This window comes from Pogonomyrmex barbatus, unplaced genomic scaffold (genome assembly GCF_055798465.1).
Source record: "Pogonomyrmex barbatus isolate J1 unplaced genomic scaffold, ASM5579846v1 scaffold2, whole genome shotgun sequence".
Taxonomy (NCBI): Eukaryota; Metazoa; Arthropoda; class Insecta; order Hymenoptera; family Formicidae; genus Pogonomyrmex; species Pogonomyrmex barbatus.
Genome location: NW_028297116.1, coordinates 7922904 through 7950408, shown reverse-complemented (window position 1 = coordinate 7950408; position 27505 = coordinate 7922904). Strand labels below are relative to the sequence as shown.

General features: G+C 37.9%; 3 protein-coding genes across 3 annotated transcripts in view; 1 reads left to right on the top strand and 2 right to left on the bottom strand.

Moving 5' to 3' along the window:
* Positions 1-453: 453 nt before the first annotated feature.
* Positions 454-3694, bottom strand: LOC148936619 (sperm-tail PG-rich repeat-containing protein 2). The gene is given in 7 exon segments (XM_089076052.1): positions 454-593; positions 666-819; positions 2501-2733; positions 2818-2971; positions 2974-3060; positions 3272-3493; positions 3563-3694. Coding segments are annotated over 7 exon segments (1122 nt in total).
* A 2631-nt stretch (positions 3695-6325) lies between these two features.
* Positions 6326-27505, top strand: part of nudC (nuclear distribution C, dynein complex regulator) — a 76353-nt gene continuing 55173 nt past the window's right edge. Inside the window, exons 1-4 of the mRNA XM_089076323.1 lie at positions 6326-6568; positions 6663-6740; positions 6843-7061; positions 7184-7378. Coding sequence (XP_088932449.1) covers positions 6494-6568; positions 6663-6740; positions 6843-7061; positions 7184-7378 — 567 coding nt within the window. The 5' untranslated portion in view covers positions 6326-6493. The remainder of the gene's footprint in view (positions 6569-6662; positions 6741-6842; positions 7062-7183; positions 7379-27505) is intronic.
* LOC105427655 (uncharacterized) lies at positions 7919-25763 on the bottom strand. The gene is made up of 4 exons (XM_011639503.3): positions 24980-25763; positions 9794-9985; positions 9163-9427; positions 7919-9009 (listed from the first exon to the last, which is right to left on the bottom strand). The coding sequence occupies exons 1-4, from the start codon at positions 25136-25138 to the stop codon at positions 8984-8986; spliced, it is 642 nt and encodes a 213-aa protein (XP_011637805.2). The 5' UTR covers positions 25139-25763; the 3' UTR covers positions 7919-8983.

Here is a 27505-nt window from a genome sequence, read left to right as displayed (position 1 = left end):
GTATTACTCTCATATGCTGTGAGCACGCAATATCCTGCCATGTTACAACTAAGTAAATATTATCGAGTGCCTCTGTAAGTCGGAAAATTAAAAATTGTAACCGATCGAAAGCGATCACTCGCTTATCGTTAAACAATTTCTTGGTGTATAAAAAAATTGACTAAATGTAAGACCCCTTTAAAAAACGCATATATGTAATTATATAATCGCGTACGTATTATTATATATTATAAGCAATATGAATATATATTCAAAAGTATGATTGCATATTTTTGTTAATATTTCTGAAGTAATTTTTTAAACTTTTAACTTATTAATATTTTAAATATTTGAGATTATAATATAATTATCTCTTATAAAATTATTATTATTATTTTATGTGTGTGCGCGCGCGCGCATCATACAAAATTTCAATAATAAACTTCTTAAAATATATGTTTCCACATAAATTACTTATAAATAAAAAAATCTTACGTGATAATACAATGGCCCCGGGCTTTTGATATCTTCCTTTTTTTCACGAGGAGCGGAATATATCACGCCATTCTTCACGTTCTTTGATATATCTCCCCTGAGATCATAGTGTGCTGGACCTATGCACGCATAGCAATAATGAAAAAGCTTCCCAGACGAATTCTTTTGATATTTATTTTGCTCCTTTATACCTGGTACATGAAAATCGTCTTTTGGTATCATCGGAAACCGACTAGCGCGTGAGCCGAAGGGTGGAGCTAATCGTCGACAAAGGAAATCGCATCTATCACGATTAGCTTTGAAGGCTGATAAAGCTTCGTAAGCACCTGAATCCGGTACATCATCCTATCAAAATTGAACGATAAATGAATTTTAATCAAAATGAATAATATGCTACTTAATCTTGTTCTAGATATCTTGATCGCAGAACAAAATCACATAACGCAAACATTTCTTATTTTTATCTTCCGAAGCACGTTAATCCTGCCTGATAAAATTGCAAAACTCGAAGAAAATAACAGAGAGAAATTCCACTTTCTCTTCCTTTATAATTTAATCATTTAAAATGACGCCGGTTTGGACCTAAGCGCCGATGTTTCCGGCCACCCGCAATTCAGAGATAGAGATACCAGGCAGGGATTGGCTCGTATTTCCGGCTCAACGAGTCGGAAGTGATTTCTCTGGGCAACATCAGCTACGCGCCTCTACGTGGAAATGACCTGCAGAGTGCAGCAAAATGTCATTTCCGGTGTACCCGCTTACCATTCTTTCCTATGTAAATATAACTTTCTCAACTTGGGACGCCATTATTGTCGTCAATGAGAAAACGTGAACAACGAGAACAAAGATCACCACTTATCGAGCATTTTTTGATCATTACGTGAATCGTCACAGCTAAGAAATAAAGTTAATTTACATCATATACAAATCGATATATCCTACAAATTTCACTGACAGTTTCGTGCTGTTTCAACTTTTAAGGGGGACATCAGCTAATCTAAACTATACGAATTCTCGTCGAATTCGAAATCGGAATCAGCAGCAAGTCGCTCGGCACTAAGGACTCTATCCTGGCCTATCTACAGGCTGCGGCATCGAATCTCGTCCCGACGCTCTCGATTAACGGCCAGATTGGATCCTAGCCCCGAATCGCCCCGGGTACAGATGCATCGGTTCGATCCGCTGCCATTAATTTCATCTCCGGCTCTCCTGATTACCTTGCGCTTCCCGGATTACTTGGCTCCACCGAGCCCACAGATTCCCGTGCAAGCCGAAAGAATCCTCGAACGCTTGGTCTGACCATAGACTTATTGTAACTACTAGCTCAAGTTTCTCACCGTCTTAATCTTTATCCTCTTAACGCTGCAATCTAAAGTTGCAGGGGCGACTTTGATTGCTTTATTTATTTTAGCGATTAAAGTTAGGCAATTTAAACAATATGTATTAAAAACTATATAATAGTACAATATGTTTTGTATGAGCAATATACCAAATATATTTTGTTAAAGCAATTTTTTTAAAGCAGCAATCATGGATATTAATTTTGAAAAAATGAATTTCTTTACTATATTTTGTCTAGTATAGCGAATTTGATCATTAACCTAAAAAAAGCTGAATAATTTACGCAAAATACTGGTAATTATTTTGTACGTTTTTTAATTTTTAAAATGCTTTAATTTTCTATGACATATGATACATATATGATTTATGTTAATTATAAAATTTATTATTCTTGCAAAATTAGTACGATGAAAAATGAAAAATGCATTGATTTTTATAAAATTTATTATTATTATATGCTTTTGTATATAATGGCACTGATACCTCTTAAGAGATTGAGCTATTGTATTTTTATTGTAATATATTATATGAAGTTATATAAAATTACCATTGCACATAAATTTAAAATAAATTTCTATTTGCAAAATATTTTATCGAGCATATGAATAAATAGCTCTAATTGAATTAATCAAATTGAAATAAATGATATGTTATATTATGTATGATAAATTTTAGTAATACTCACAGGAATTTTGGGAAATCTATCGACTCTTGATTTGAAGACTGCATGATATACCGGACGTTTTTCTTCATCTGTTATCTTGTGTTTATCGATTAACAGATATTCACCATCATCTCTTCTTAATGTTAGTGTTTCGCAAAACTTCAGATAATCAAACATTTTTTTATATTTATTTTTAAAACGCTTTGCAGATTCAAAAGCCAAATTTCCGACATCTGTGTGGTAATCTGCAGGTCCTGCAACCTAAGCTTTTGTAATTCTACTACAAATTTACATATGACGTACATATTATGTGTAAAAATTATTTATATAACATATACCTGGCGTTATCACTTCAATGATTTTTTTGAAACGATCGTCTAAAGCTCCAAAGGGTGCACGAAGAATAGAACCGTAACAAGTTTGCAGAGTCGCGATCTCGTATGCTCCAGGTCCAGGTGTATCTGATTGAAAAGTCTCTTCAAATCTCTTCAAAGAAAAAGTACTAAATCATAATTATGTTGTAATAGTTGATACAAATACGTGAAAATGTACCTTTGCAGTTTGACCGAAAGGCGGTAGTGCTATCGTACGAGGGTCACATTTACACGGAACAGGTCTGTATTTATCGAACACACTTTTTGGTAGATCATAATGATTGGGAGCTGGAAAGTTCTTTGTGGAAAAGCAAATTTCCATAAGGCGATTCAGAGATACAAAAGCAGTTTCTCGGCTCGGAGTTTTCGCGAAAAAACCGGCGATTGCAAAAGTTACAAAGCGTGTTCTTAAAATTACTTGGCGTAATTTTTGCTGATACAAAGCTTCCAAGAAACGCGGCTGCTTAGCGGCAGTTCTTTTCGCTTCCCTAGTTCTCTCGTCGTGGATTTGGGCGGTACTTTTCTTTGTTTTGTGCTCGTAGTCACCGGGACCCGGGGTCACGGAAGTCCGTTCGTCATCTCTACCCTTCATTCTGCTCCAAAAGTTTCCTTTGTACTTCAGAGTGGTAAAGTTTGTCTCCTACGGTATAAATAATCGTTCGCGAGGTATTGTATTTTATAAGCGAGAGTTACGGTATCTTATTCGTACCCCTCGTGGAACATTGTAGAAATCTGTTGGCTTATGCTCGATGACCGGATTCTTTACAAGTATGCCTCGTTCGTCGTAGTCGTACCCGCCGGTGTCACGTTTCGAAGGAACAGAAAGACCTCCCGTACTCATCGGCCGTGGAGGACGGATTAGCCATAGCTAATAGACAACTATCTTTAAATATTTCATCGTTATGATTAAAAACAAAAATATTTAACTGCACATCGAAACTATCAAATCAAAGAATATATATCTTTTAAATGACAAACGAATTATTCTTGCAACATTATGCAAATATTTTATATAACGTTAGCTTCCTGATTTCAAATTTTACACAAAAAAAGCGACATATCTTCTTTACGATAATTTTTATTATTTTTACGCACTTTTACTATTTGCGGGAGATTAGAATAGAGATATATGAATATACTTCACTTTGCCCGCGGCCGAACGCCGAGTGCCGGGATGGCGTTCTATTTTTCGAGGCGTTTCCTTAAACAAATTACTCGGCAAAGTATAGCTGGCTGGACTCGGTCCATCACACACCTTTTCTTTAAATCTAATGTCGGTATAATCGAGACTAACGCCACCCTGTAAATTATTGAATCTAAAAGAATATCGAATATCCACGTGTTGTATGCTGATGCCAAGCGCACGGAAGAATTGCAAATAAATGAGGCATGAATAGGGAAAGTGCACGTTCTGGTATGCGTTTCCGCGGCGCCTCTATATTGTAAGAGCCGGGACCTGGAAACTTATGCGCGTCTTTTGGTATGCCGAGTGTCTGCCTGCTGGCTCCGCTCAAAAATGGATAAGCGTTGTCTGTGGAAGATTGTATGTGTAACGTAATGTCATAAACACGACGCGAGCAAATGCAAGTTTCACGGAAGAATTCACGGATGTGTTCGCGTTGTAAGTAACCTGGATCTCGAGCTGGCTTTGATGGATCCGTTGCGTCGTAAGTCGCCGGACCCACTCGAACAATCGACGTGGCTATTTCCACGAATCTTTTTGTCCTATCAAACGCCATGTCTTGCGTGTATGTGCGACTGAGAAAAAAAAAATATTCAAAGTGCACTATGCGATTTATAACCTAAAATGGATATAGCTTCACGTTCAAGAACATATCACGATCGAAAGAGGTAAAACAAATGTAAAGTTTAAATTTTTTTAATCGATCGGGATTGTAACGCATGCGATAATAATATCTTCTTTTCTGCATTTATATATATATATATATATATATATATATATATATATATATATATATAATATTTGAAATTTATTTATTTATTTATATAATATTTGAAATTTATACATTTATAATTAATGATTAACGAAAAATATATTGTATATACTTATAAATACGTCATAAAGAAGATAAGAAACGATATTTTGAAAAAAATTATGTCATGAAAAAAATGTATGTGAAGTTTAGTCTTTTTTATTTCAATTTTTTATTAAATGTGAAGCGATTCCACGATTGACACAAAATAATAAAAGAATTAATGGAGGATTTATCGAGAAAGAGAAGCAATGAGTCTTGCATGTTTGTTTTCATTTAAGTAGTTCTTGGATTTTTCCATCGCATGTTGTTTCGCTGCATGCTTCCCCGAATTACCTAGAATCGTCGGCAAAAGCCACGTTTCCTTCCTTTTTTTCTCTTTCTTTCTGTCACCCGTCATTCGAGGATTTAGGGGACATTAAGTTAAAACAACTTGTGCACCGAGTTGCTCTTTATCTGATTTCGACGAAATGATTGGCGAAAATCCTATAAAAAGTTATGTTACTGATATGAATATTACTGTAACTTTTTTGCTATGGGGAAAATATGAGATGATATGGCAATTTTTAATTTTTCGCGCATCTAGATAATTGCATATTGATTATCTATCAAATGCGTGAATGTAAAAATAGATAATATCTGCAACATAATGTATATTATAAAACAAGCAATTTAAAAATATGATAAAATTTGTTTTAATAAAATAATCTCGCGAAACTATTTAATGTCAATCTAACAATCAATGTTATATCGAAATTCATGCAATCATCATTAAAATTATGCGGTTTCTTAAATTGGGTAAATATGCAATATAACGCTTTCTCTTCCGGTTTTCGTGTAATTTTGTGTGTGTATTGCATAGAATAGATTCTAAGAAGGAAAATCGTTTCTCAAGTCTCATTTTTTTTTCTTTTTAATTTCAAAGTTTTTTAATATTTGAAATCAGTCCATATGAAAGAAATGAAAAAGATATAAATTTTGAATTGTGAACTAGTGTCTGCTATAATTTAAATAAGAAAATAATTCGTGTTTTTAATTAATTAAAGTAGGAATTGTGGTAAATATACCATAAATTTAAAAAAATCGAGAGCGACGATTTTCTTTCTCAAAATATATACATGTACAAATAATACATACAAATATATACATAATTCTACACATGAAAATACACAAATTTACAAAATCAAAAGAGAGAGCATTACATTGTATATTTATTTTAAATTGTCCAAAATAATCCAAAATAATATTTTTTAATTATGTTTTTATTTTACTTAAGATATATATATATATATTCAAGAATTGTTTAAAAAAAAGGAAATTTATAATTAAATATTTTATATTATTAAATTTTTTATATTATTAAATATTTTAAATATTAATGGTCGATATGCGATATCGACTGATATCAAAGTATTGTTGCTGCTGCGCCGTCAGAGTACGTTACTAGTATCACTCGGCTGGTCGCGTTCCGATTAGGTCGATAATTCCAGATGTTTCCATGTGAAAACGTGATGTCGTGATCTAACAACAAAACTGTGTTACTGTTGCTACGGTTAGCGATAACGAACGTTCAACGAAGGTGACGTGAATTATTACAGCCTTTTTCTTGCAAAGTGAATTATAATACGAGTGAATATCGAGGAACAATGACGAAGACCGAGGAACAATTCGATGGTATGTTGCTGGCATTGGCACAGCAACACGAAGGCGGTGTACAAGACGTAAGTGTCGATTCATTATTGGAGGTTAACTTCGCACGATAAGATATTTGTATTTTACTGGCTGAAAGAATATAATTTTGTTTTTTATTTTTAGTTGTTGGACACTTTCTTTAGTTTCTTGGCAAGAAAAACAGACTTTTATATCGGAGGTGGCGAAGGGGCAGCTGAAAAGGTAATTGTTTGCATATATGGAAAGTAACAATGATATAATATTTCTAGACTGTTATTCTGCAAAATTTTAATTCGATCATTAAATTTCTTCTTTTATGTGCAGCTTGTTATGAATAAATTCAAGAAGCATGAAGCTAGTGCTCTTGCCAAAGCTGCTTCTGACAAAGCAGAAAGAACGGAGCAAGAACGAAGACGTAAGGAGAGACTCGAGAAGAAGAGAAAAGAGGAACAGGCTGAAGAGGAGAAGATAGATAACGATTCTAGAATAGTTGAGTTAACCGATGAACAAGCTGTTAAATTACAAGAAGAAATAGACAACAAGGTATTTATAATATGAAGTATCTACTGTTATTCTATATATTCTATGTATTGATTGATCGACATATGGAATATTTATTCACTATATAAATTATGATAATATTTAAATTATTTTTTATCACACAGAAATTAGCAAATGATACTGCTGTTGCGGGATCTAGTAACAACAGTGCTAAGAAAGATGAAAATACTGATTCTAAGAATGGCAATGTATCTGATGAAGAAGAAGATGAAAAAGAGAAAAATAAGCTGAAGCCTAACATCGGTAATGGTGCAGACATGCCGAATTATAGATGGACACAGACTCTTGGAGAAGTAGAGGTAAGTACTTTGTCTTATATTTTATGTGTGACCGACACATGTGGCGTTGAAACATTTTTTAAGAGAACATTTGTAAAGAGATTAGAAAAATAATTTTTAATTTCTCATTCTGTATAACTTATTGTGTACTTAAGCACAAAACAATTAAGCTTTATTTTAATTATTTTAATTTAATTGTTATTAAATTCGATATGATGTAAAAATAGATGATTAATATTTATAATTGCATAATTATAATTAATATCTAATTGATACTTTAAAATAAGAAGTTTATATATGAACATATAGATATTTTTGTTTTTAAAAATTTAAATAGATATGTATAAACAGAAAAACAAGCAAATTAAATTCAATGTATTTATTTTGATGTCAGTAATTGAGTTATAAGTGAAAATATTTATCGAAATGAATGAATATCAAACTTGGGTGACTAATGAGAAAGAGATTACGATACTTACTTCATGATATTATACTAGTCTATAGCTATTGTCACATGCAAATATTAGATCAATATGTAAGGCAGGTTGAAATGAAACAATATTCAGTATAGTTCAGTATATTTGACAGTTTCTTGTTGAATCGACGATTAATTAATACGCATGTAATATCACAGACGCGAAAAGCGATCGACGCGACCGCTCCTCATTGCTTTTCCGTTTACATTTGCCCCCGGAATAACAATCCGACGGAAAATCCAGGAATGATTAAGGTAGCTTGTTGGTAAAAATTAAGTTACAGGCTCTAAATAGATATTTGCTATCTTGGTCCCATCTCGTCGATTGCTTTTGAACTGTCCGTCGGTATTTGTTATTCAAAATACTATCAGATTCGAGATTTCGTTGGACGACTAGGATTAGTGACACTGCAGTGATATGTTATCGTACCTTTCCCTCTTCATTGGTTCTCGATAATAACGATGCGATTTATAATAATCGATAAATCGGTTGAGAACCAAGTAGAAGACGCACCGCTATGCGAAAAGTACATTTTACTTGGAGCAGTCGCGGATTCTATGTGTCACTATCGTCCGTAACCCTTTACCACATGTATCTTTCTACGCGAAAAAATATGCGGCGTGCAGAGAGGTGTCATAACCACACGTAAAACAGTGAAGAAATTTTAGAGAAAGTTGTTTGTGCTCTACATGACACGCGCTACGCGGTAAGAAATTAATTAATATAAAATATTATTCGTCGAATCGTGTCTCGCAGTACGCGATCCGAAGAATCCAGTTAAAATCCAGCATAAATACGCTACAAATACGCTATCCCATCGCAAGGATCGTCAATCCCTTAACAGTACGTCGCTCATTACACAAATGTAATTACTGGTTTTCACGTACCACACTTTTATCGCGGTGCAATACAGTTATACGCTTAAAACTCTAACCGTAGCCGAGAATGTCTACTGACAAACGCAGATATACGTATACATATAAATATAAGTAAATCGAATTAGTATTCGTGACTCTGGATCGTGCGTTTTCTCTCTTCCTCTTGCTCTCCATGGAAACGATCTTTCCGACTTCGTTATCTTTATGATAATCATCATTCACAGTCGATATATCATCGCCACTTCTTCTTCTTCCCGTTCTTCATCCTCGGCCTAGTTGTACTTGTCACGAGCCCTCACTGTAATCAGAGATAAATATCAGTGAGGAAGTTCCGTGGATAACGAATCCGCGGAGATCGCACGCGGTGTTGAGAAATGCAGTGGATGTGGCAATAGTTCGCGCGGCAACTGCGGCGATGACTGTTGCCGCTGCAACCATGGAAGATACTCACTTTCCATGTAAAGGATCCCGGCGAGCAGACCGACCATGAATAGAAGACTCATGGTGCACACGAGAACGGTGAGCTGATTTCGCGCGCACCAGGACTTCCTGTAGACGGTGGTCGGTCTGCCGAGACCGTTCACGACCGTGAAGTGAGTGCTGCTTGCCACCGAGGCGGTGTCCATCTGCTTCGGTGCCGTCACCGTGGGCGGATGTATGGCGGCGAGATTCGCCAGATTCGCGGCTGTGAGTAGTAACGTTCCCGACGCGGCGCTCTGCAAATCGCACCACCGGAAGAGACCGTGAGACAGAAAGAAGATTCAGGGAGATTCGATTACAATCTTGCAAAAATTGATCTCAAATTTTTTACACAGTAAACACAGTAAACACAGTCGCATTTTAATATTAGAACAGCATTCCAAGTTTATCGTAAACGCAATTTCTACGTGTAATTTAATTCGTAAAATTTTATCGTTACCGTCAAACGCGTTGGATTTGCGGTGAAGTAAAGTAGCTTTTTAGGATTTGCATCGGAATCCTGGGCTTTTAACTTAATCGAAAAGAACCAGATTTTAATTTTAATTTAAAATTAAGCCAATTTTAATATTTCTGCAAGCGAATGAAGGAGACGCGAGATTTACGTGTGTACTGGCGGTGGATCCTTGAGACGACGTCGACCCTCTCGAGGGGGAGTTCGGATGCAAGTGATGAGCCCAGCTTCCATTTTCGCTGTCCCTCTCGCTACGTCCGACCAAGGACGGCCTTGGGATATGCCAAGAAAGCGGGTTGTCGGCAGCTACCGCCGTTGTTGTTGCCACTGCCGTCGTCTCGATCTGAAACCAATGTAAATCGACATGAAACTTCGATTGCATAAGCGATAATGCCATGCCAATTGCACTTCTACTCTCTCGCCGCCCGCATGTCCTCCATCTGCGACCGCGTGCCGTTTATCTGTCGCCAATAAACATTACTCTACATATAGCTATGTAAGGTACTCATCGGTGAGCGCATTAAAAGCACATTTAAATGGAAAGATTTTTGGACGAAATTTAACAGGTCATCGAGATCGTTTTATTGCACTGACAATTAAATCAACTCGCACACTGTGACGCGAAAAAAGAACCAACGTATGACGTAACTTCTAACAGCAAATCGAGATTGACTTCCTATGGGCACGATTGACCCCATTTCTCACATTTTCCATACAAATCTATCTTTTCAGTTTATTACCCGGAGGGGAGAAGGGGTATTTATCCGATTTGTCTCACCTCGTCTCGCCTTTAAAAGATTGTTGTAATTAAGTTTTTGTTTTAACATAGATGCTTTATGTAATAGTAAAAATAATATGAGCACTCAAGTGCGAGCAAATTGAATTGGATAAGTATCATGAATGTCATTTAAGTCCCTATATTTTTTCTAGTGCTACTAAAGCAAGAGTCAGTTGTGACTCAAAGTATCACAATGTACGCAATTTTTATATTAAGAAACAATCTGGGACGGGATGCACGATACGTGCTTATTATTAATTGATTAATTGAACGTTGAATATGCCGCCTCCGCGCGCCCATATCGCTATCGTCTCCGCGTCGATTTCATCATGCGGGCCTCATTCAAAAATCTGTCGTACCGTATTTTTTTCACCGGTCGAACACCCAAAGCGCGCGCGGCATCAAAGCGGGACGATGGGATATCGCGAAAGCATCTTCTGCTCCCACTCTTCCTTCCTGCGAGAGGAAGATTGACGAGAATTTCGGCGTCTCCCGGGGGCGTGGAGCACCTCGACATTCCGGTTTGATCGTTGCATAACGCTCGTTGCGCTCTCGAATTCCGCGCGCCGTCGTCGCTTCGCGCGTGTCAAGTCCGTCGTTGTTTTTGCATCGTTCTCGTCCTTCGCGCAGAGAGATGCGACGAAATTCACCGTTGTCGACGTCGTTCCTTTCTCGCTTCCTTCCCGTTGCTTCGTTTCTAAACGCGTGTCTGGACCCTTGTAGAGCTGTTGTATCTCGAGATCGTACGCACAGCTGGACATTTCCGCGACTTTGCGGCCTGATGAAGACGACGCAACGCGACGCGACGGGACGCGACGCAACGCGGGGGCCATGTCGCGTCGTGTTTACGTACGCATGCCGATTACGCCAGTTAATTGGCAATTTTCGCACGTAAATCAAGTGCATTTCGCACCGGTGTGGCCTACCTTCGCGAGCGGGCGCCGCCCAAGGACTGCGCTCGCTGCAATACTGAACGAGTTTGCGCGTTCTTTTTCGTCCCCGACGTCGGTTTTTCAGACGCGCACTCGCGCTCGTCCCGGCCCAGGCGACGCTAATGAAACACCGTATATTTGTTCCTGCGTAATGCACATTATCGAGCAAATAAAGAAGATTAATTGATTTAATTGATCTATTGGGGCCAATAACGCGCTAAGTCATGCACTACAGGGAGTAAACCGATGCGAGACTTGTATATTTATTTACAGCACTGATTATCGTTCTCGTGAAAAAACAGCTTGCCTTGTCTTTAGAAATGAGAGTACATTAAGAGTTCAAAGGTTACAGAGAAGGATATTAAATCTTCTTAACGAACCGTTTTTTTACGTGCTCGTCTATTGAATTTTCCTCATGCACCTTAATGATATCGACTTTAATTATATACAGATTCGAGTTTATTTTAAACCATTGCTCTCGCTATATAAACGATCGTGCCAAATTAGGTGTGTGATAACAAGGGGCATATAAATTACGATGCGATGTGATTGATTTATTGCACTCTCCTCAAACTCGCATATCATTAGTCTATAACAATGCACATCGTCATTATAATAAAAATGGTAACTCATTTGGTAAACTCATTTGTTATGTTTATTGCTCTTTTAGAAAAATTTTATTCTCTTTATCAAATAATAAAATTTTCATGAGCATCGTAAAATCTGTGCCATTGTATATAAAGATAGATACAAGATTGGACGTTGACATTTCGCGAAATATGTCGCGTATCTGGATAAACATCTCTAGAGTATAAGGAGAGCAAACGTCGAACAGATCGGGATTTCATGATGAAATCATCGAAGTCACGACAGAAACAGGTATAATTCTTTGCGAGTCAATATCTCAAAAATCATCCGTTGTGTGCGAGAGCGAAAGGTGGGAGAGACGCGAATATTCGGAGATAGAAGATAAAAGAGAGATAGAGAGAATGGCGACATTTACGGTGAGGAGTCGTTAGGAATTTTTGTGGAACTCAATATACTGGTCAGCCTCGAAGTGCCGCACCTGTGCCATACCCATGTAACATGATACCTGAAACGGATTTTGAACTCTGTATGTGGTTTTGTCTTTAACAGATGTCAAATCCAATTGTTTTCGGAAGAGACTGCACAGCGTTTATTTTGTTTTCAATAGATATTTATTATATTGAAAATTGAACGTAAACTATCTTTTCAAGAGAAAAATGAAAGATGTATTTGATAAAAGATTAATCGTATTATAAAAAGATTTTTCATCCTGATTTTTTTTTAATTCTGAATATAAACATGATATCTTTTATCTTTATGATATATCAAATGCAATAGACTATGTGAAATTAGTATTTACATTCATATCTATATTTACATCTACATCCGTTTCTATTTACATTAAAATTTACATTCAGTATACAATTCGTATTCACGATGCGTTTCAAGAAAAGTTTCCGCGATTAATATTCTAAATGATCAAAACAAATGTGAAAAATCTTGCGATTTCTAAATTCCAATTGTTCATCGTGCGTGAACAATATTTCTCATTTTTATCCTCTAAATGGAAAACTCTAATATTGTTACGGTTCCGGTTACGGTTACGGAATTTCTCATTTCTTTGAAAAATAAACAATATTCCAAAAATTTAATTAAAAAATAATAAAAATTAAATTAATTCTGATTGAAAATCCAATTTTCGTAGCACTTTATATTTTCCCTAGTTTTTAAGTTTGTAAAAAACATATCAGAAATTTGAGAGTTCTTTGGGAAAGAAATCGAAATTTTGAAAATAAAGTGCTAATATTTTTAACAGAGGTATCAAGATAATGTTAACCGAATTTACGTAACGATCGAAAAAACGGTAACGTGCACGTTCCTTTTCATTGGTACTCGAAAAGAGTAATACCGCGCGCGCAGAGAAATTTTGCTCGGAATGTCCTTGGTGTCTGTGTGATTAAAGTATGGCATTAAGTTTGATATCGGTGCATATGTTGGACATTATGAAAATGCACGCTCAGCCCACGATACTCCATTAATTGCGTCGGCAATCTTTTAAGGCGACGCTATTCGTCATTTCCGCCATATCCTCGGATAATTACGTTGTCATCGTGCGAACTTGTCGCTCCAGCTTTTCGAGAACGTAATAAACACGATCTTGTAAAAAAAGTGAATTTTCTCCCATTAATGCAATAAAAATGAATACATAATTATGAACGGAATCTTATCGCACTTGGAGCAAGGCTCTTCGCTTTAGAAAAAAAATTTTTCTGTTATTCATCAAGATTGTCGGACTGTGTTAAATGGGAACGCAGTGATCACAGGACAAATGTCAAATGCCGTAAAACTTCTTGCGCGGTATTAAATGGTTAATAACGGTGGTTATAACGTCAATGCCGCATATGGTACTGTCGTAATCATCGTTATTGTCCACCTCTAATGTAAACGTCCTCATTAAAAGACGGCACTCGGTGTACTTGCCATTAACGAAGAATCCCTACCATCACGCGTCCTGCAACGGCGGAACGGTAGTGTCCGTAATGAACGTTACATTATGCTTTTTTTCTGCCCGTTGTTTCTCTACGGCTCTATGAATAATCCATTGACATTTCATCAAGTGTGCACCGTTCATTCTTTTGACATTCCGTTATTGTAAGCGACCCACGGAGTTTCCTTCGCGATTGTATCGTGTTGCCTTTTTCCTGTATTACGTAAGGGCTTTGGGTAAGGAGAGGCCGACAGCGCGCAAGTGGAATTCAATATCGCCATAGGGCATATAGATTGACTCATTAATCGGCGGCACGTTGCACGATCACGGGCGAAACTTTCGATATTGAAGACGCGTCCACGTCATTCTACACCTAAGGGCATATTTCCTCGTTATCGATGTGACCCCCCCTCCCCCGATAATTCCGATTTCGCTCGTACGTAGCGAACGAACGTCACCTCGCCGGATGCGTGAACGCTAATGAGCGTAAAAAGAAATATGTTACAAGGTAGCGATAACAAACATCGCCATGCGACCTTGCGCATTTTGAGATGGATTACTTTACACGATCGTCCGCCGATCGTCCCGATCTCTATCGAATCGATCGACGGACTCGCGGAAGAGACAACTTATTCACCATGCAGCACTTGAGGCGCACTTCATAACTTTTACCATTATAATTATATATTGATGCGTATATATTTTTCACTTACATGCGCAGCTACACGCTCGCAAGTCACTGCATCGTAAAATTGGCCGTACTTTCAAATACGCACGAAGCGAGAAATAAATTACGAAATGTCTTCAAAGGAAAATTATATCACGGAGGATATATCGATGATAAATCTCGTTTAAAATATTCACGATTGAGATACAGCAAGATTCAGACTCAATTTTCTCCGTGACGGCACGTAACGTCGCTTTGCAATAAAAACTTCATCAATATTTAAAAATATTTAACTACAGTTCTCACAGCAATATTGCATTGATCGTTTAACGTCCTCGGCCCTATCAATAATATTTTTTCTTTTATAACATTTGAAATATAAATTTTATGATATTTGAAATATAATATTCATATGATTGTACTTAATGAAGAATTATTTATGTAAGTTTATATAAATTTATTATCTATTTGTAAAACTGAAATGATTTGGAACTAGAAGTGATGGTTTGGAACTAGAACGATTCAATTGTGCACCGCTAATTGGAAAGAAAAGATCTTTTGAATAGATAGTTAGAATTTAAGTAAAATATGCAACATATCTAGAGCAATAAGAGTCTGAAGAAATATGCAGACCACACAAGATATATATAAAATTTTTCATGACATGTCATGATGTATTTAATACAACGCGTGTTATATATGGTCGAATAAATTGTTCCGTCGAATTAAGAAATTTAACGGATAATTAAAGGTTTCTTTTCTTTGTGAGTAAGAAATTAAGGTTGTAGATCCAAGAATTAGCATACTTCATCACATATTGCATGCATAGCTTGTCAAGTATGAGTGAAAGGTTATCAACATGGTCAGTTCCGTACTTTGCAATCTACTTTTCTTCCCTGAGCATTATATATGTATATTCAGGGACATATTTAATAGCGAGTAAAACATTATATTACATTTAATCACGAATCTAGAACAGTACTTATTTATGTCTTGTTGAGTTGCTATAATATCTTTATTAAAGTAATATTATCTGTTTAACATAAACGCAGTTAAATTTGCTTGACTTTAATTTTTCATTTATCTCGTATTTAAAAAAACATAGAAACTTTATCATTGAAACAACATCATTGGAGATTATTACCTGAACATAAGTTAGAAGTAATTTAATGATTATACAGTGCAAGAAATTCAACAGACATTTAAAGTAGTGTCATGTATTATGTGGTGACTGTAGCTTTTCAAGGTGTACGCCGGCGAGGAGTGCTCTTCAGCATCTCTTGCGTAATTTATCATACATTTTGCAACATTGCCACATCGCTTCGAGGGCCGCGGTGGGGATTTACGATCGTTGCTAAGGCAAACAAACTTGTCAATTTCTTGCAGCATTCTGTAATTCGAGATGCATTGATTGGGTGACTAGCATTCGACAAAATTATCATTTGATAGGATTATCGTTTTGCTTTAAGTCCTTGGTTGGTTCGATTTAGCTTTGTAATGTGTTTGCTAATAAAGGCACACGGGTTACGTCGACGATTATGAAACAAATTTAAGATTACGAGGGGAGCTTTTGCTTCGACGCAATTATTTCGCGTGCGTCGCGCATCGATCGTTGCGTTTCACGCCTAAGAAACGCTGAGAACGCGAGATAAATTGAGTTGAGAATTTCCCTCGGGTGAGGGGAGGAAAAGAATCGCTTTTATCTTCCTTTACCAGCGAGAAAACTGTGCTTAATGCAATGAGATATAGAAACGCACGCATGAGATGAGAATGGAGAGCGATAAACTTGAGTCTTCGGGCCGAGAACAAAGCCTTACTTTTGTCGACGGTCGCGCATTATCAGATGGAATTACGCACTCGTTACAAAATTTGATTATATAATTGTACGTGGAATATTACTTGGTTCTGTAACGCTCTAATTCTCGCATACTTTCAAAATTCATCACAGATGTCGAAAAGTGACTGATAATTGATACGATATATAATTTTTCATCTCTTTATTAACTTATAATTGGTTTAATTGAGACGTCGCAATCTTTTCGTTTGATCTTGAATATAGTTTAAGCCTGCCATTTATCATGTATATTGAGAGATATAAATTTATTAATTGTCTCACGCCTATTATCATTTTTATAGAGAACTGCTATTAAGACCGCGTAATTTTATATTCGAGGACGTATATCATCGAAGAAATACGAGAAATATGATGTAAATCGATTTTGCCCACCTGTCCTTACCGCCTTCCTTTTTCCGCGACCCGTATCTCAGATGGTCGACGCCGAGGCAAACCTGATTGTCAATTAGTAGATACCAGATCAATTTGCAAGAAAAAAAAGGCCATCGCGACACGCCGGAGTATGCAACGACATAGAAAGATTGAACGATGATTCCGAATGAGAACTATGTGTCGAGTCCCTTATGGGTAATTACTCGCTTATTATTATGAGCGCCTACGTGCTGATTCAGTGCTGATTATTAATATAGAATAGTAATTTGTAAGGTCGTAGATTGATCTGCTGAGAGACAAGTCGAACAATTTTGTAATTATGTCCTCAAACTGGTTATAGAAATTCTGCACGTACGCTTGTACACGGTATGAAGAAGATGGTATAAGTTGAGAAAACACGAAGTTGATTTCCTCAAAAGAGACTCAAGAGACGTAGTTAAATGTTTAACATAACGATTGTTACGGGAGGAAAGTCGCGTTAGCCAGACACGTGCTGCTAAGTTCACGTTCGACAAGCGTTTCAGAGAGTAGGAAGAAAACGATTTCCTGAAGCGGATAGTGCGTATTTGCGCGTTGGACGCGCGCAAACCATACAGCATATGGTCTCGAGAGTTTTCACCGTTCTGTTCCTTTTGCCATAATTCATTTTCTCGTAGCAAATGTCCATCATAAGTAATTTTACCGCTGTGACGACGCGAAACGATGTAAGGATTACACGACTTCCTGTAATGATCCGACAACAGAGCAAGTTGTATCATTTTCTGATATTACGTGCAGGATTGTGTGCGATGGATTAATTGGGTCGTAAATTACGTCTGCATCTCGACAGACTATATTTCACAAACATGTGCATTAAACATGTGACCTATTAAACAATAATAATAATAATAAAAAAAAAAAAAAAAAAAAAAATTAATACTTGCGAAACACATTCTTTTAGCAAAAGGTAATTTTTCTTTTCAATTTGCAACTATGTCAAATAGATTAATCTTCACCAAACAAATATTCGAAATTTATATTCCTACTTTATCTTCTATACAGAGGCCTCGATAATATTACACTAAATATCTCCTCTCTAGGCACTTATAATTTAATTAATAATCCCAGCTATTGACATCTCGCATAGACTAAATATTCATTGCACATTTTTTTTTTATTTCGCTGACATATAAGCGGCCGTTTATCTTCGTTAATCTCCATTTAGGCCTTCGGCACGGCCCGTGGTGATTTGTCAAAATCTAAATAGAGGCTTAGCACGCGATAGAAGTTAATTTCGCACCATAAGTTTCCGATAACTCACAATATCCTCGACACCTTTTCAGGTGTCCTCAGATAATTTCACGAATTTTGCAACTTTTCGATATCTGTCCTTGATGCGAGCGAGCCAGCAGGAAGAAAGCACGTTACGACTGCTGCCTCTTTCCTCAGCCGAACGCAACGCAATGTAAATACTTTCTTACGGCCGTGACGCTTACAAATCTCAACAACTTTCTTTTTCGAATAATCACGAAGATTCGACAGATGACACAAGATGTGTATGTAGTTACTCACACCCGTTCATCTTTCTTTACTTTCTTTCTCAAGGACAATCGAGAAATTTTGTCGTTTATTTGAATAATTAAAAGTGATTTCGATAAGATAGAAAGTGTTGCCCTTTGGTAATTGCGATCCGCTTCCTTAATCCGACACTTGTTAGAGTATTCTCACCAGAAATTTTAGCGTGAGCGATTCTAACGAGGTACATCAATGTCAGGAATTGCCATCTATAAATTTTTTGATCGTTACGACCGCTTTCTTCTTTCTTGCATGTGAAATTTAACGGTCACGGTTGATGGAGAATGTCGTAAGATCATATATCCATTTAATGTACGATCTTCCGTGCTACGCACGTCGAGATTGCTTATTAAAACAAGTGGCGATCGGCGAAGGACAATATCGACGAACAAAATACGATACATTTTAAATAAGATACATTTTATTAATCGTAACTGTCATATCGTAAAATGTCACAAGCATATTTCGATGGATTCGGAATGCGTACGACTAATCGTCGACTTGGACCTTCTCTAGGTCGTTCTGGGTTTTCGGCATCGGGTCGATTTGCATTTACAATGTAAATAAAGAAAGCTCGACAGCATGGCGCTCCATAAATTACAGAGATTACGTTCGACTCGCGTGCCAGAGGACACTAAAGCCGGCTTCATGTTTTCCTCTTACCCCTCATTTCTGTCTTGAGTCTCGGTATGAGTCTAACAGCTGATATTACCAAATTCGGTCATCAATCGCTCTCGAAGTTGATTGTGTCATAATCCATCATCGTCCCTACGCGGATGACATGCGATGTATGATACTTGATGGAAGCTGTTCATTATAATTTAAACTGTGCGATCGGTTACTTATCGAAACAAAAAACATTTTGATAAGCAGTCTAGAAAATGTCGAAATTTCTGTACGATTTGTATTTACGAAGATCAAAGATCGCCGAGGTCTCACAGTTTACGCGGATGAAGACGCTAATTACGAAGCAAACGTTGAATTGCAAAATGTGCAATATGTTTAATGTAATCAAACGATCCTCTCTTAACACTTACGCTTTTTTCCATTAAGATTTTCAAGACGTGATTGTAAATAACGGAATACTCCAAAGATATGACACAAACATCGGAAGAAAGTTAGTACACATCTTCCCCGATCACGCAACTTGACGAAATGTTTCCTCAAGGAATTCGACAGACCCGTAGTTATATAATTGTGGTGTAAATGCGGTGTAACGTTTAGCGGTTTGATGTGATAACATCACTTAGTCATCGTTTTTGGCTCTTTCCATTGAATATGTGCTCCACTGGCTATTCCAAAAGCGTGTCGAGTGACAGCCGGTATGCAACTTGAACTGACTGTAAGTTATAAATAAAAGCTTTTAAAGCCTTGTGATACAGAGTAGTTTGTATTATATAAATCATTACATAAGTAATGGTATACACATGGTATACATATATTACAAGTAAAACAGATTGAAGTGATCGAGAGGGCTTTTATATGCATTGAAAAATAATTTTTTTATGTATATTATCCATTAAACTGCTACGTAATACTTGTATGATACAAATGATGAAAAGTCAATTAAAGTAATAAATTTAATTTATCAATAAAATCTAAAAAATTATCGTTACATTTAAATTCGATTAATAATAAATAAAAGTTTATTATTAAAATTTAAAATTTAATTTGCATCTTATAATTGAAGAATAATAATATTTTTAATCGACATCTATTTTATTTAGTTAAAGTAATTTTATACTGTGAATTAGGATTTCAAGATTCGAATTTAATGCTATCCGGATATCCGTTTATCTGAGTCTTAGTTAATAATTGTGAGTTTAAAATTTCAGATTATTCAGAGAATAATCCAATTTTTTTTAAGACACATGAAAGTAAAAATGTCGAATCTAAATCCGGATATAAATTCACGGTAAATTGAGATTCAAAACTGAATTTGAGTTTTATAGCGAATACGGATTTGCATTTTATGGTTTTAGATTTGGTAGCTAGGTATGAAAATAAAAAATAAAAAAAGTTAGCTAAAAGAAAGATTTAAATTTAAATTCAGATTAGGATGTAATTAGTTTGGATATTTTGATTATTCAATTTAAATAGTGATTTTGAGTTTTCGGATCGGAAAAGATTTTTAATATTCGAATATCTAGATATTTGAATATTTAAAAACCTCAATTATGACATAATGCTTATACGTATATTGTTTTTAATGATTAAGATCAATGAAATGTTTCTTTTTGATACGATTGTTTAATTTCTCAAGATTTTTTTATAGTACACGATTATAGTATAATTACACGATGAATCTTTAAGATTTTGCAATCAAAGGATAAATATAAAATAATTCGAAGTATAAATATAATTTTAGGTGTTAATTTTCTTACCGCATAAAGATGAAAAATTATTTGTCTCACCGAAAGATTCTGTTCTTGAGCAAACTCGTCCAGAACGAATTGCATCCATAGCTTACATAAATCCAATTTGTAACCTGCCGCGTAGTGATTTTTTTCTGTCACGTGGAGCTAACGCGACGCGCAATTATATTTCGTTGCGCGCTGATAATCCGATCGACGACAGAAGGATATACTCGCGTTAATAATAAAATTGAATCTCGAACGAGAGGATTTAGTAAAGTTCGAGTTATCTTTCTCGCAGACGGATGTTAATGTCATGGAACTTCCCTAGTCCGCATGTCGCAACCAATCGAATAATTCTGTTACAAGATGTAGTTTGACTGCGAAGTGAATTATCATGCACTAAATACGAACACGTGGAAAGTGAAATCATCATATCGATCACGTTCTCCATAAGGTTAAGAGAATCTGCAATCCATAAGGCAACGGAATCTGTGGGTTCTCTGAAGATTCATAAACTTTTGAAAGTATGATTTAACATGAAATAATTTCGTAATATTTAAAAATTTGTATATATCTAATTTTTTTACAAGAAACATACAATTTTTATGTAACAATAAGTATTATTTTCTGTTATAAAATAATATATTTATTTAGAATAAATTGTGGATGCATGTTGTAATTGTGCATGTGTGTAGATTTTTGTCTCACTGATAATGTCTATATTTTATTCCTATCAATTGTAATTTTTTTATGTCTAAACTCATTCATGTTATATTGATGTTATATTCTTATTGCACAAATTTATAGAAATTTATGATTCAGGAGAAAATTAGAAGATATTATTGGATATTAATACAGTTTTTTTATATGGTACACCTTTCATCGACCTCGCCGTGTCGCTTGATCGAATTAATCTCACATAATTTAATGGGCTTAATAATAATTTAATCCCAGTAATGAATAATTTCTATGTGACAGCCAAGATTTATTCGGTGAGATTATTTGTGGTTATTTCTGTTGGTTCGATGTTCGCGCGTGAAGGTTGCTTTCAACACGCTAAGCGCCAAGGAAGTGATCATTTCTGACACGCCGCTGCAGTTTGCATGTTAAGCAAGGCGATAGGTTTGTATGTCGCTAATTTCGTACACATAGCTAATTCGTACCGTGAATTCACTTGTGCACCGGAATGCACATTGTGTTTTCGTTCATTCAATGTGGACATGAACGACGCGTTAGGCATTTTTCGTCATGAGTCTACTTATTTTTTTTTCTCTCACAATGACGTTAAGTACCAAAGTTAACGTTTGCCTTTCGAGCACTTCGCAGCCACTTTTGTACCTTCCTCGAGGCGTGCCATGAAGCAAAAAGAAGAAGATTATACCTTGCATGACTAGTCGTTCGGCAAACGACACTCGTTTTACGCATGCATTCCTCCCGACATACCTTCTGGCGGTCTGAGACATGGTAATAAAATCGAGCAAGTAGTTGAAATTTTCTGTTCACGTTATAAATAGCGCATTCCGTCGCAATAAAAGATTTGGATAGAAAGCGTCGTGTAATTTTTCATCTACAAAGAATCATTGCACTGTCAATTGCACTGTAAATGATCGATATTGCGACCTTCGAATTGGAAAAACAAGATTCTATCTTTTTTTGATCGATGTCACACTCATTGCGAAATAACGCAAAATAGACGTAGGCGTTAAGGTTCGATCGCTATCTAGCTATCATCTGGGTGTTTTGTTTATTCATCGGCGATCTTATTTAAAGTTTAAAAGTATTTAGCGCGATGCTTGCGTAAATTATATATTCGCACGGAGCAATGCAGTTAACGGGTGAGGTCATAAATCATCGGACTTTACAGTTACTTTTCGGTCTTTCGTTCTACAACAGAAATTAAACGTGAGACGAAGTGGTCAGCAAGGCATAAATTGAGATTTAAAAAAAAAATAACAGGCAGCGTCTGAGGAATAAAAATTTATGACGATTGGGTGTATTGTTGAGACGTCAAAATCTTATTTCTTCACGCGTAAAGCGTTCACCCGAAAAATCCTGCCTTGTAATAAAATCTGGATGAGCTTTAAAACTGTACGGGGCCCATGACGAGCTGCAAGATTTTCGTTAGTCATTAAATTTTTTTTGGTCATAAATTAAGATGCCCACGAACGGGAATTACGCCGGACACAGGCGCAAGGTCGATCGCGATGGTGTTTTGCGGTGCCGCACTTCACTTCACTGTGCTTCACCTATACGCGTAATCGCGCAAGTAAGTAAAGTCGTAAAGATTCAAATTACGAGAATTATGGAACTTACACGTAAGATGATTAATGTCTCGCAGGTGGCTGCTTACCACCTTGTTGAGATCCCTCGTTCAATCCGCGGCAATAGAAGTACGTAGATCGTTCTCTCGCAGTACCCGCATTCACGTTTTATTTCTACAACCTTTACGTCGAATTGTTGTAAAATTAATGCAGAAGCGTTCGTAAATTGCGAACGAGAGTAAGAATTAAATTAGCGTTCGGTAGGCAAGGAAACGCCCTGCCCCACCGTGTTGTTGCGGAAGAGGAGAATTTTATTCACATTCTCAAGCCGGAATTAGAATTTTCTAGGAAATGTATGTCGTTTTGCATTTTTATGATATGCATACGCGATGAGGCCGATCTATCCCGCGATTGCTTCGAGCGTGAAAGTTTTAAGTATCGGCGGTATATAAGTGAAACTGAATCTTTTACCACGAATAAATCAATGACTCGTGTGTGTTTCGCGGCTGTTGCACGGGCTTCGGTAAAAGTCGCGTCATTATGCACGCGATGTTATTCTAATTAGCTGCCACTATTAATACCAAGACAAACTCGGCGTTACTCGGGCCTGAACGAAGGAGCAAGTTGGATCGTTTCCAGTTACGGAGTAACGCGCACCGCGGTCTATCGAACGTAAAACGAAACCGATAGAAAATGATACCGCCGCACGCTTAAGCGGCTCGCAAAAACCGGAATAATCAAGCATACAGGGTGTCCTGAAAACCGCAATTATATTTTTAATTATGAATTGTATAATAGTTGGCGAATAGATTTTCTTTTTTTTTTTTTTTTTAAACGAGATACCGCGAGACACTTCCGTATCGGTGAAATTGCGTGCTTGTGCGTGACGCGCGCTATTGTCGAGCTACCGTTGAGTTGCATCTCCCTTTAAACGTAGGTAAATTTAACATCTTCTCTGTCTCAGGGAACGCAGGTATTCTCACGGATAATAATTGCTGCATAGTTAACGTAGAATATCAGCGCAGCTCGCGAGTGTTCGGGGGAGCTTTTTATCTAGCGTGCTATTTTCCACAATTACTCTCGGCACGATGAGATGCATATTATATGGGAACAATATTGCCCTTCGTTTCCCAACTGGTAGCGAGGTTGTAGAACCTTGTTTTTGCGTTACATAAAACTTGGACGGCTGTCAGGCTTATTAAATATTCATGGTGAATGGTATTATACAGCCGTGTACACGTTGCCCGTGAACCTAATGCATTCGACGCCTTTTACCGGAATATCTCGATTATGAAGATCGTCTCGACCGTTAAGACTCAATATATGCGTTCGTGCGTTGAACTTGTTCCTCACACCGTAGTTCGTGTACATGACCGTAGTTCTGAGTAGCAGATCAACAACGTCAAGATCGTGTCGTCATAAATCATCCGACAAAGTCCGGGGACTAAAATAGATCTAACGTCGACACGTACATGTATTTCTCGAATTTCTACCAAGCGGAAGTTGTTCGCGCCGGCAACAAATCAGTTTTATTACATGTCTTGTTAATCATTTGACGATAGAAAGGTGACATCGATAAAACACAAGTGTAATTAATAGCGTAAATTTAATTTCGCTTTTAGAGCCGCGAGTTGCAAGAGCTGTCTGTCGTAAATGTGTGCATAACCTATTAGATTATTAGTTTATTCCGATCGTTTCACCGGATCGCGACGCGCAGTTCCTGATTATGTTCCCGGTGTTCTCTTTGTGCCGCGCGACGCGAGATTTTCCCGCCGAATCAAGAGATGTTCATCGCGCAACCGTGAAAGTGCCTTCGGGTCCCCGATGCGGAGATCGAAACTTGGATGAGCAGCAGCCACATAAATGGCGGAAGGAACACAGTGAAATAGAAAGCCGGCAGCCGATAAAAAGCGGGGGACACGCGTGATTTCCGCGTGAGATGCCGCGGCTCCCCCTCCCCTGCGCTATTCTGAAGATCGTCGACGAGGTAAGACGTTACTACATCGAGTGGATTATCGAGTCGCAGCTGTCGCGCAACGGACTTACGTCTCTAACGAAATCCTCGCCGCCGTTGGAAGCCTCCTCCACGTTGATACGAATAGCCGACGACATGCTACGAGACGTCGATCCCTCGCGAAGCCACCCTGATAGCGAGCTGTCTTCCAAATGGCTGTCAAAAATTGGTGATGTCTCTTGAATCCTCATCGGTATTACCCGGGAGCCGTTCTTCGTCAACGATCACCACTCCTTGGCGGGGGCCGGCTGGTGATCTCCCTTGTATTAATTCACGGATTCCACAAGAAACCCACTGAAAGGGTCACCCTCGAAAAAACGAGTTGATTTCTCGCTCGGGTGCTCCGTGCGTGACTATCTAACTTGAGATTCTTGCCCTCTCTCTCCTCGATATTTAGAAGGGAGAGATCGTTCTGAAGCGTGTATATCTCAGGGAACGTGTTCTCTTGAAAATCTAGAATCGAATCGGAGCTCGCCTGTCCTTTCTCTCCCTTCGGAGCAGGACAGGTGCCTCGTGGTGATGTCAATTTAATTTCCCTCCGGATATGCACAAGCGCGATCGCGTGAATTTGCTTTCGATCTCTTCGCGAAAATCCTGCACGGAATCACCACTGAGGGATGACCAGTAGTCAGGCTGGTCACTGTCGCATATATATATATATATGTATATATGTATGTGCGTGACGCGCGTTTCGCGTCTGCTAAGAGGAGTACCGCACGCCGAATATCTCGATCGTCTCTCTCGCACACGTGCGACTAGAGCCGTCGCCGCATCTGGCCTTTGGACTGGCTGGCACCAGTCCACCAGATCGGTTTTATACCTTCGTATCTCCCACTCTCGTGGACGTGCGAGCGCGCTCGTGCTCGCTCGCTCGTTCGCTCGCTCGCTCGTTCGCTGGCTTTGCGGCACGTCGATTCTGACACACGGACAGTTCCACCACGGCCGAGAGGATCGATCCTTTTTTTCTTCCTTCCGAGACGCATGTACGCGGCGGCGGTCGGGACCCATGTCTCGCGCCTTCTCCATGCGAGGGGAACACTCTGGGTGCTCTAGGCGCAAGGACGAACGGGAGGTTGAGGGAAAGGTCCGCACTTTCGTGCCCTAAGTCCGGGTTGTCACATGTATTGGTCAACCGGATCGCGATCGCTCTCGTTTCTCTCTCATACAGGATACAGGAAATGCGGTGACTGCGGACACAAGCGCATTATCTCTTAACGACCGCATAACGAAATCGAGGAAGTGTGGGCACGCACGCTTCTTATCTCCTCGCGGATTTCGCTGCGCGACACGCCTCAACACGGCGGATTTTACTCTCGTCAAATACAGTCGAGGAAAGGTGTGTATTCTCGTTTTATTTCGACTTTCGACAATGGGTTTTAATATCGTGGGTGGGTCGGGTTTCTCGTTTGCCATGTCATTCTTCGGCAATGTATAACACTTGTTTTCTCTACTGTGTACGGCAATTCCAATGATGAATGATGACAACGAATAATTTCTCTCGAGTTATGACGATGGATAGTGATCTTTCGTTTCAATAATTCAATCGAGATTTTATTAATATGGACCTATAAAATATAATAAGGAAATTTTAATTGATTTTGATACGATCGCTCTTAGGGAGGATATAAAATCCTTGAAAAATTCCGCTGATGAAATATTAAATGGCCTCACATTATCGTTAAATTAAACATTAACTCTTGCTGTCACGAAGTATCTGTCTCGTACTTTAACGCAGTAATGAAATATCCGTTTTTTATTCTCGTATGACGAAGTACCTGCAGTCTTGTACTTCGTAATTCACACCGTCCTTCAGTTATGTTTGTCGCTCGTCCAACGCGCGTCCCGGAAGAGCCCGCCTTATCTGGTTTACTTGATTTTTATGCAGATCGGTGTAAGCTGGACTTGACTTTTGGTGGTCTGCATATCGCTCGTCGTCGAGCTGTCGTCACGCACAAACGCGTCCATTATTTCCTACGTGGGTATCGCATGACGACGATACCGATATAACCAAAAGGAAGGAAGAGGAATTCCATATATTTCTTGTTGCCGTTCTTTCAATGCAGATTCGCGTAGGTAATTCGCGGTGGGAGGACTAGGCTGCTCCGTTGATTTAGTTCTTTCTGACGCATTTGTGAATGTGACACGGATATGTGTTGAAGAAAAAGTGCATGTGACGTGATGGCATCTCCGTGCCGTCGTCTTACACCTGTACCGTCGGGAACAATCGCGCGCTCCATCTTTTATGCAACGTCAAAGGCGCGCCGAGGTGTGTGAATCGCGAGTTTTGTCTGTTCAGACAGATTGGATAAAATGAAAAACATCGACCATGGATTACATCGATTACTGGATATTTTGTAACAGCTACTTAACGGTCGCGTGGGTGAGTTGATATTCCCATATAGGCAGTCTGCGGTAATCGTATCGCGATGTAATATTCCATTACAACGGAGTTGGCTTCACAAAATCTGCATTGCGATAAAGATGACGACGATTCGTTCCGTGAAAGGCTAAATTTTCCAGAAGGTCTCGGCCACAGTGATGATGTTCGAAGGTATGTT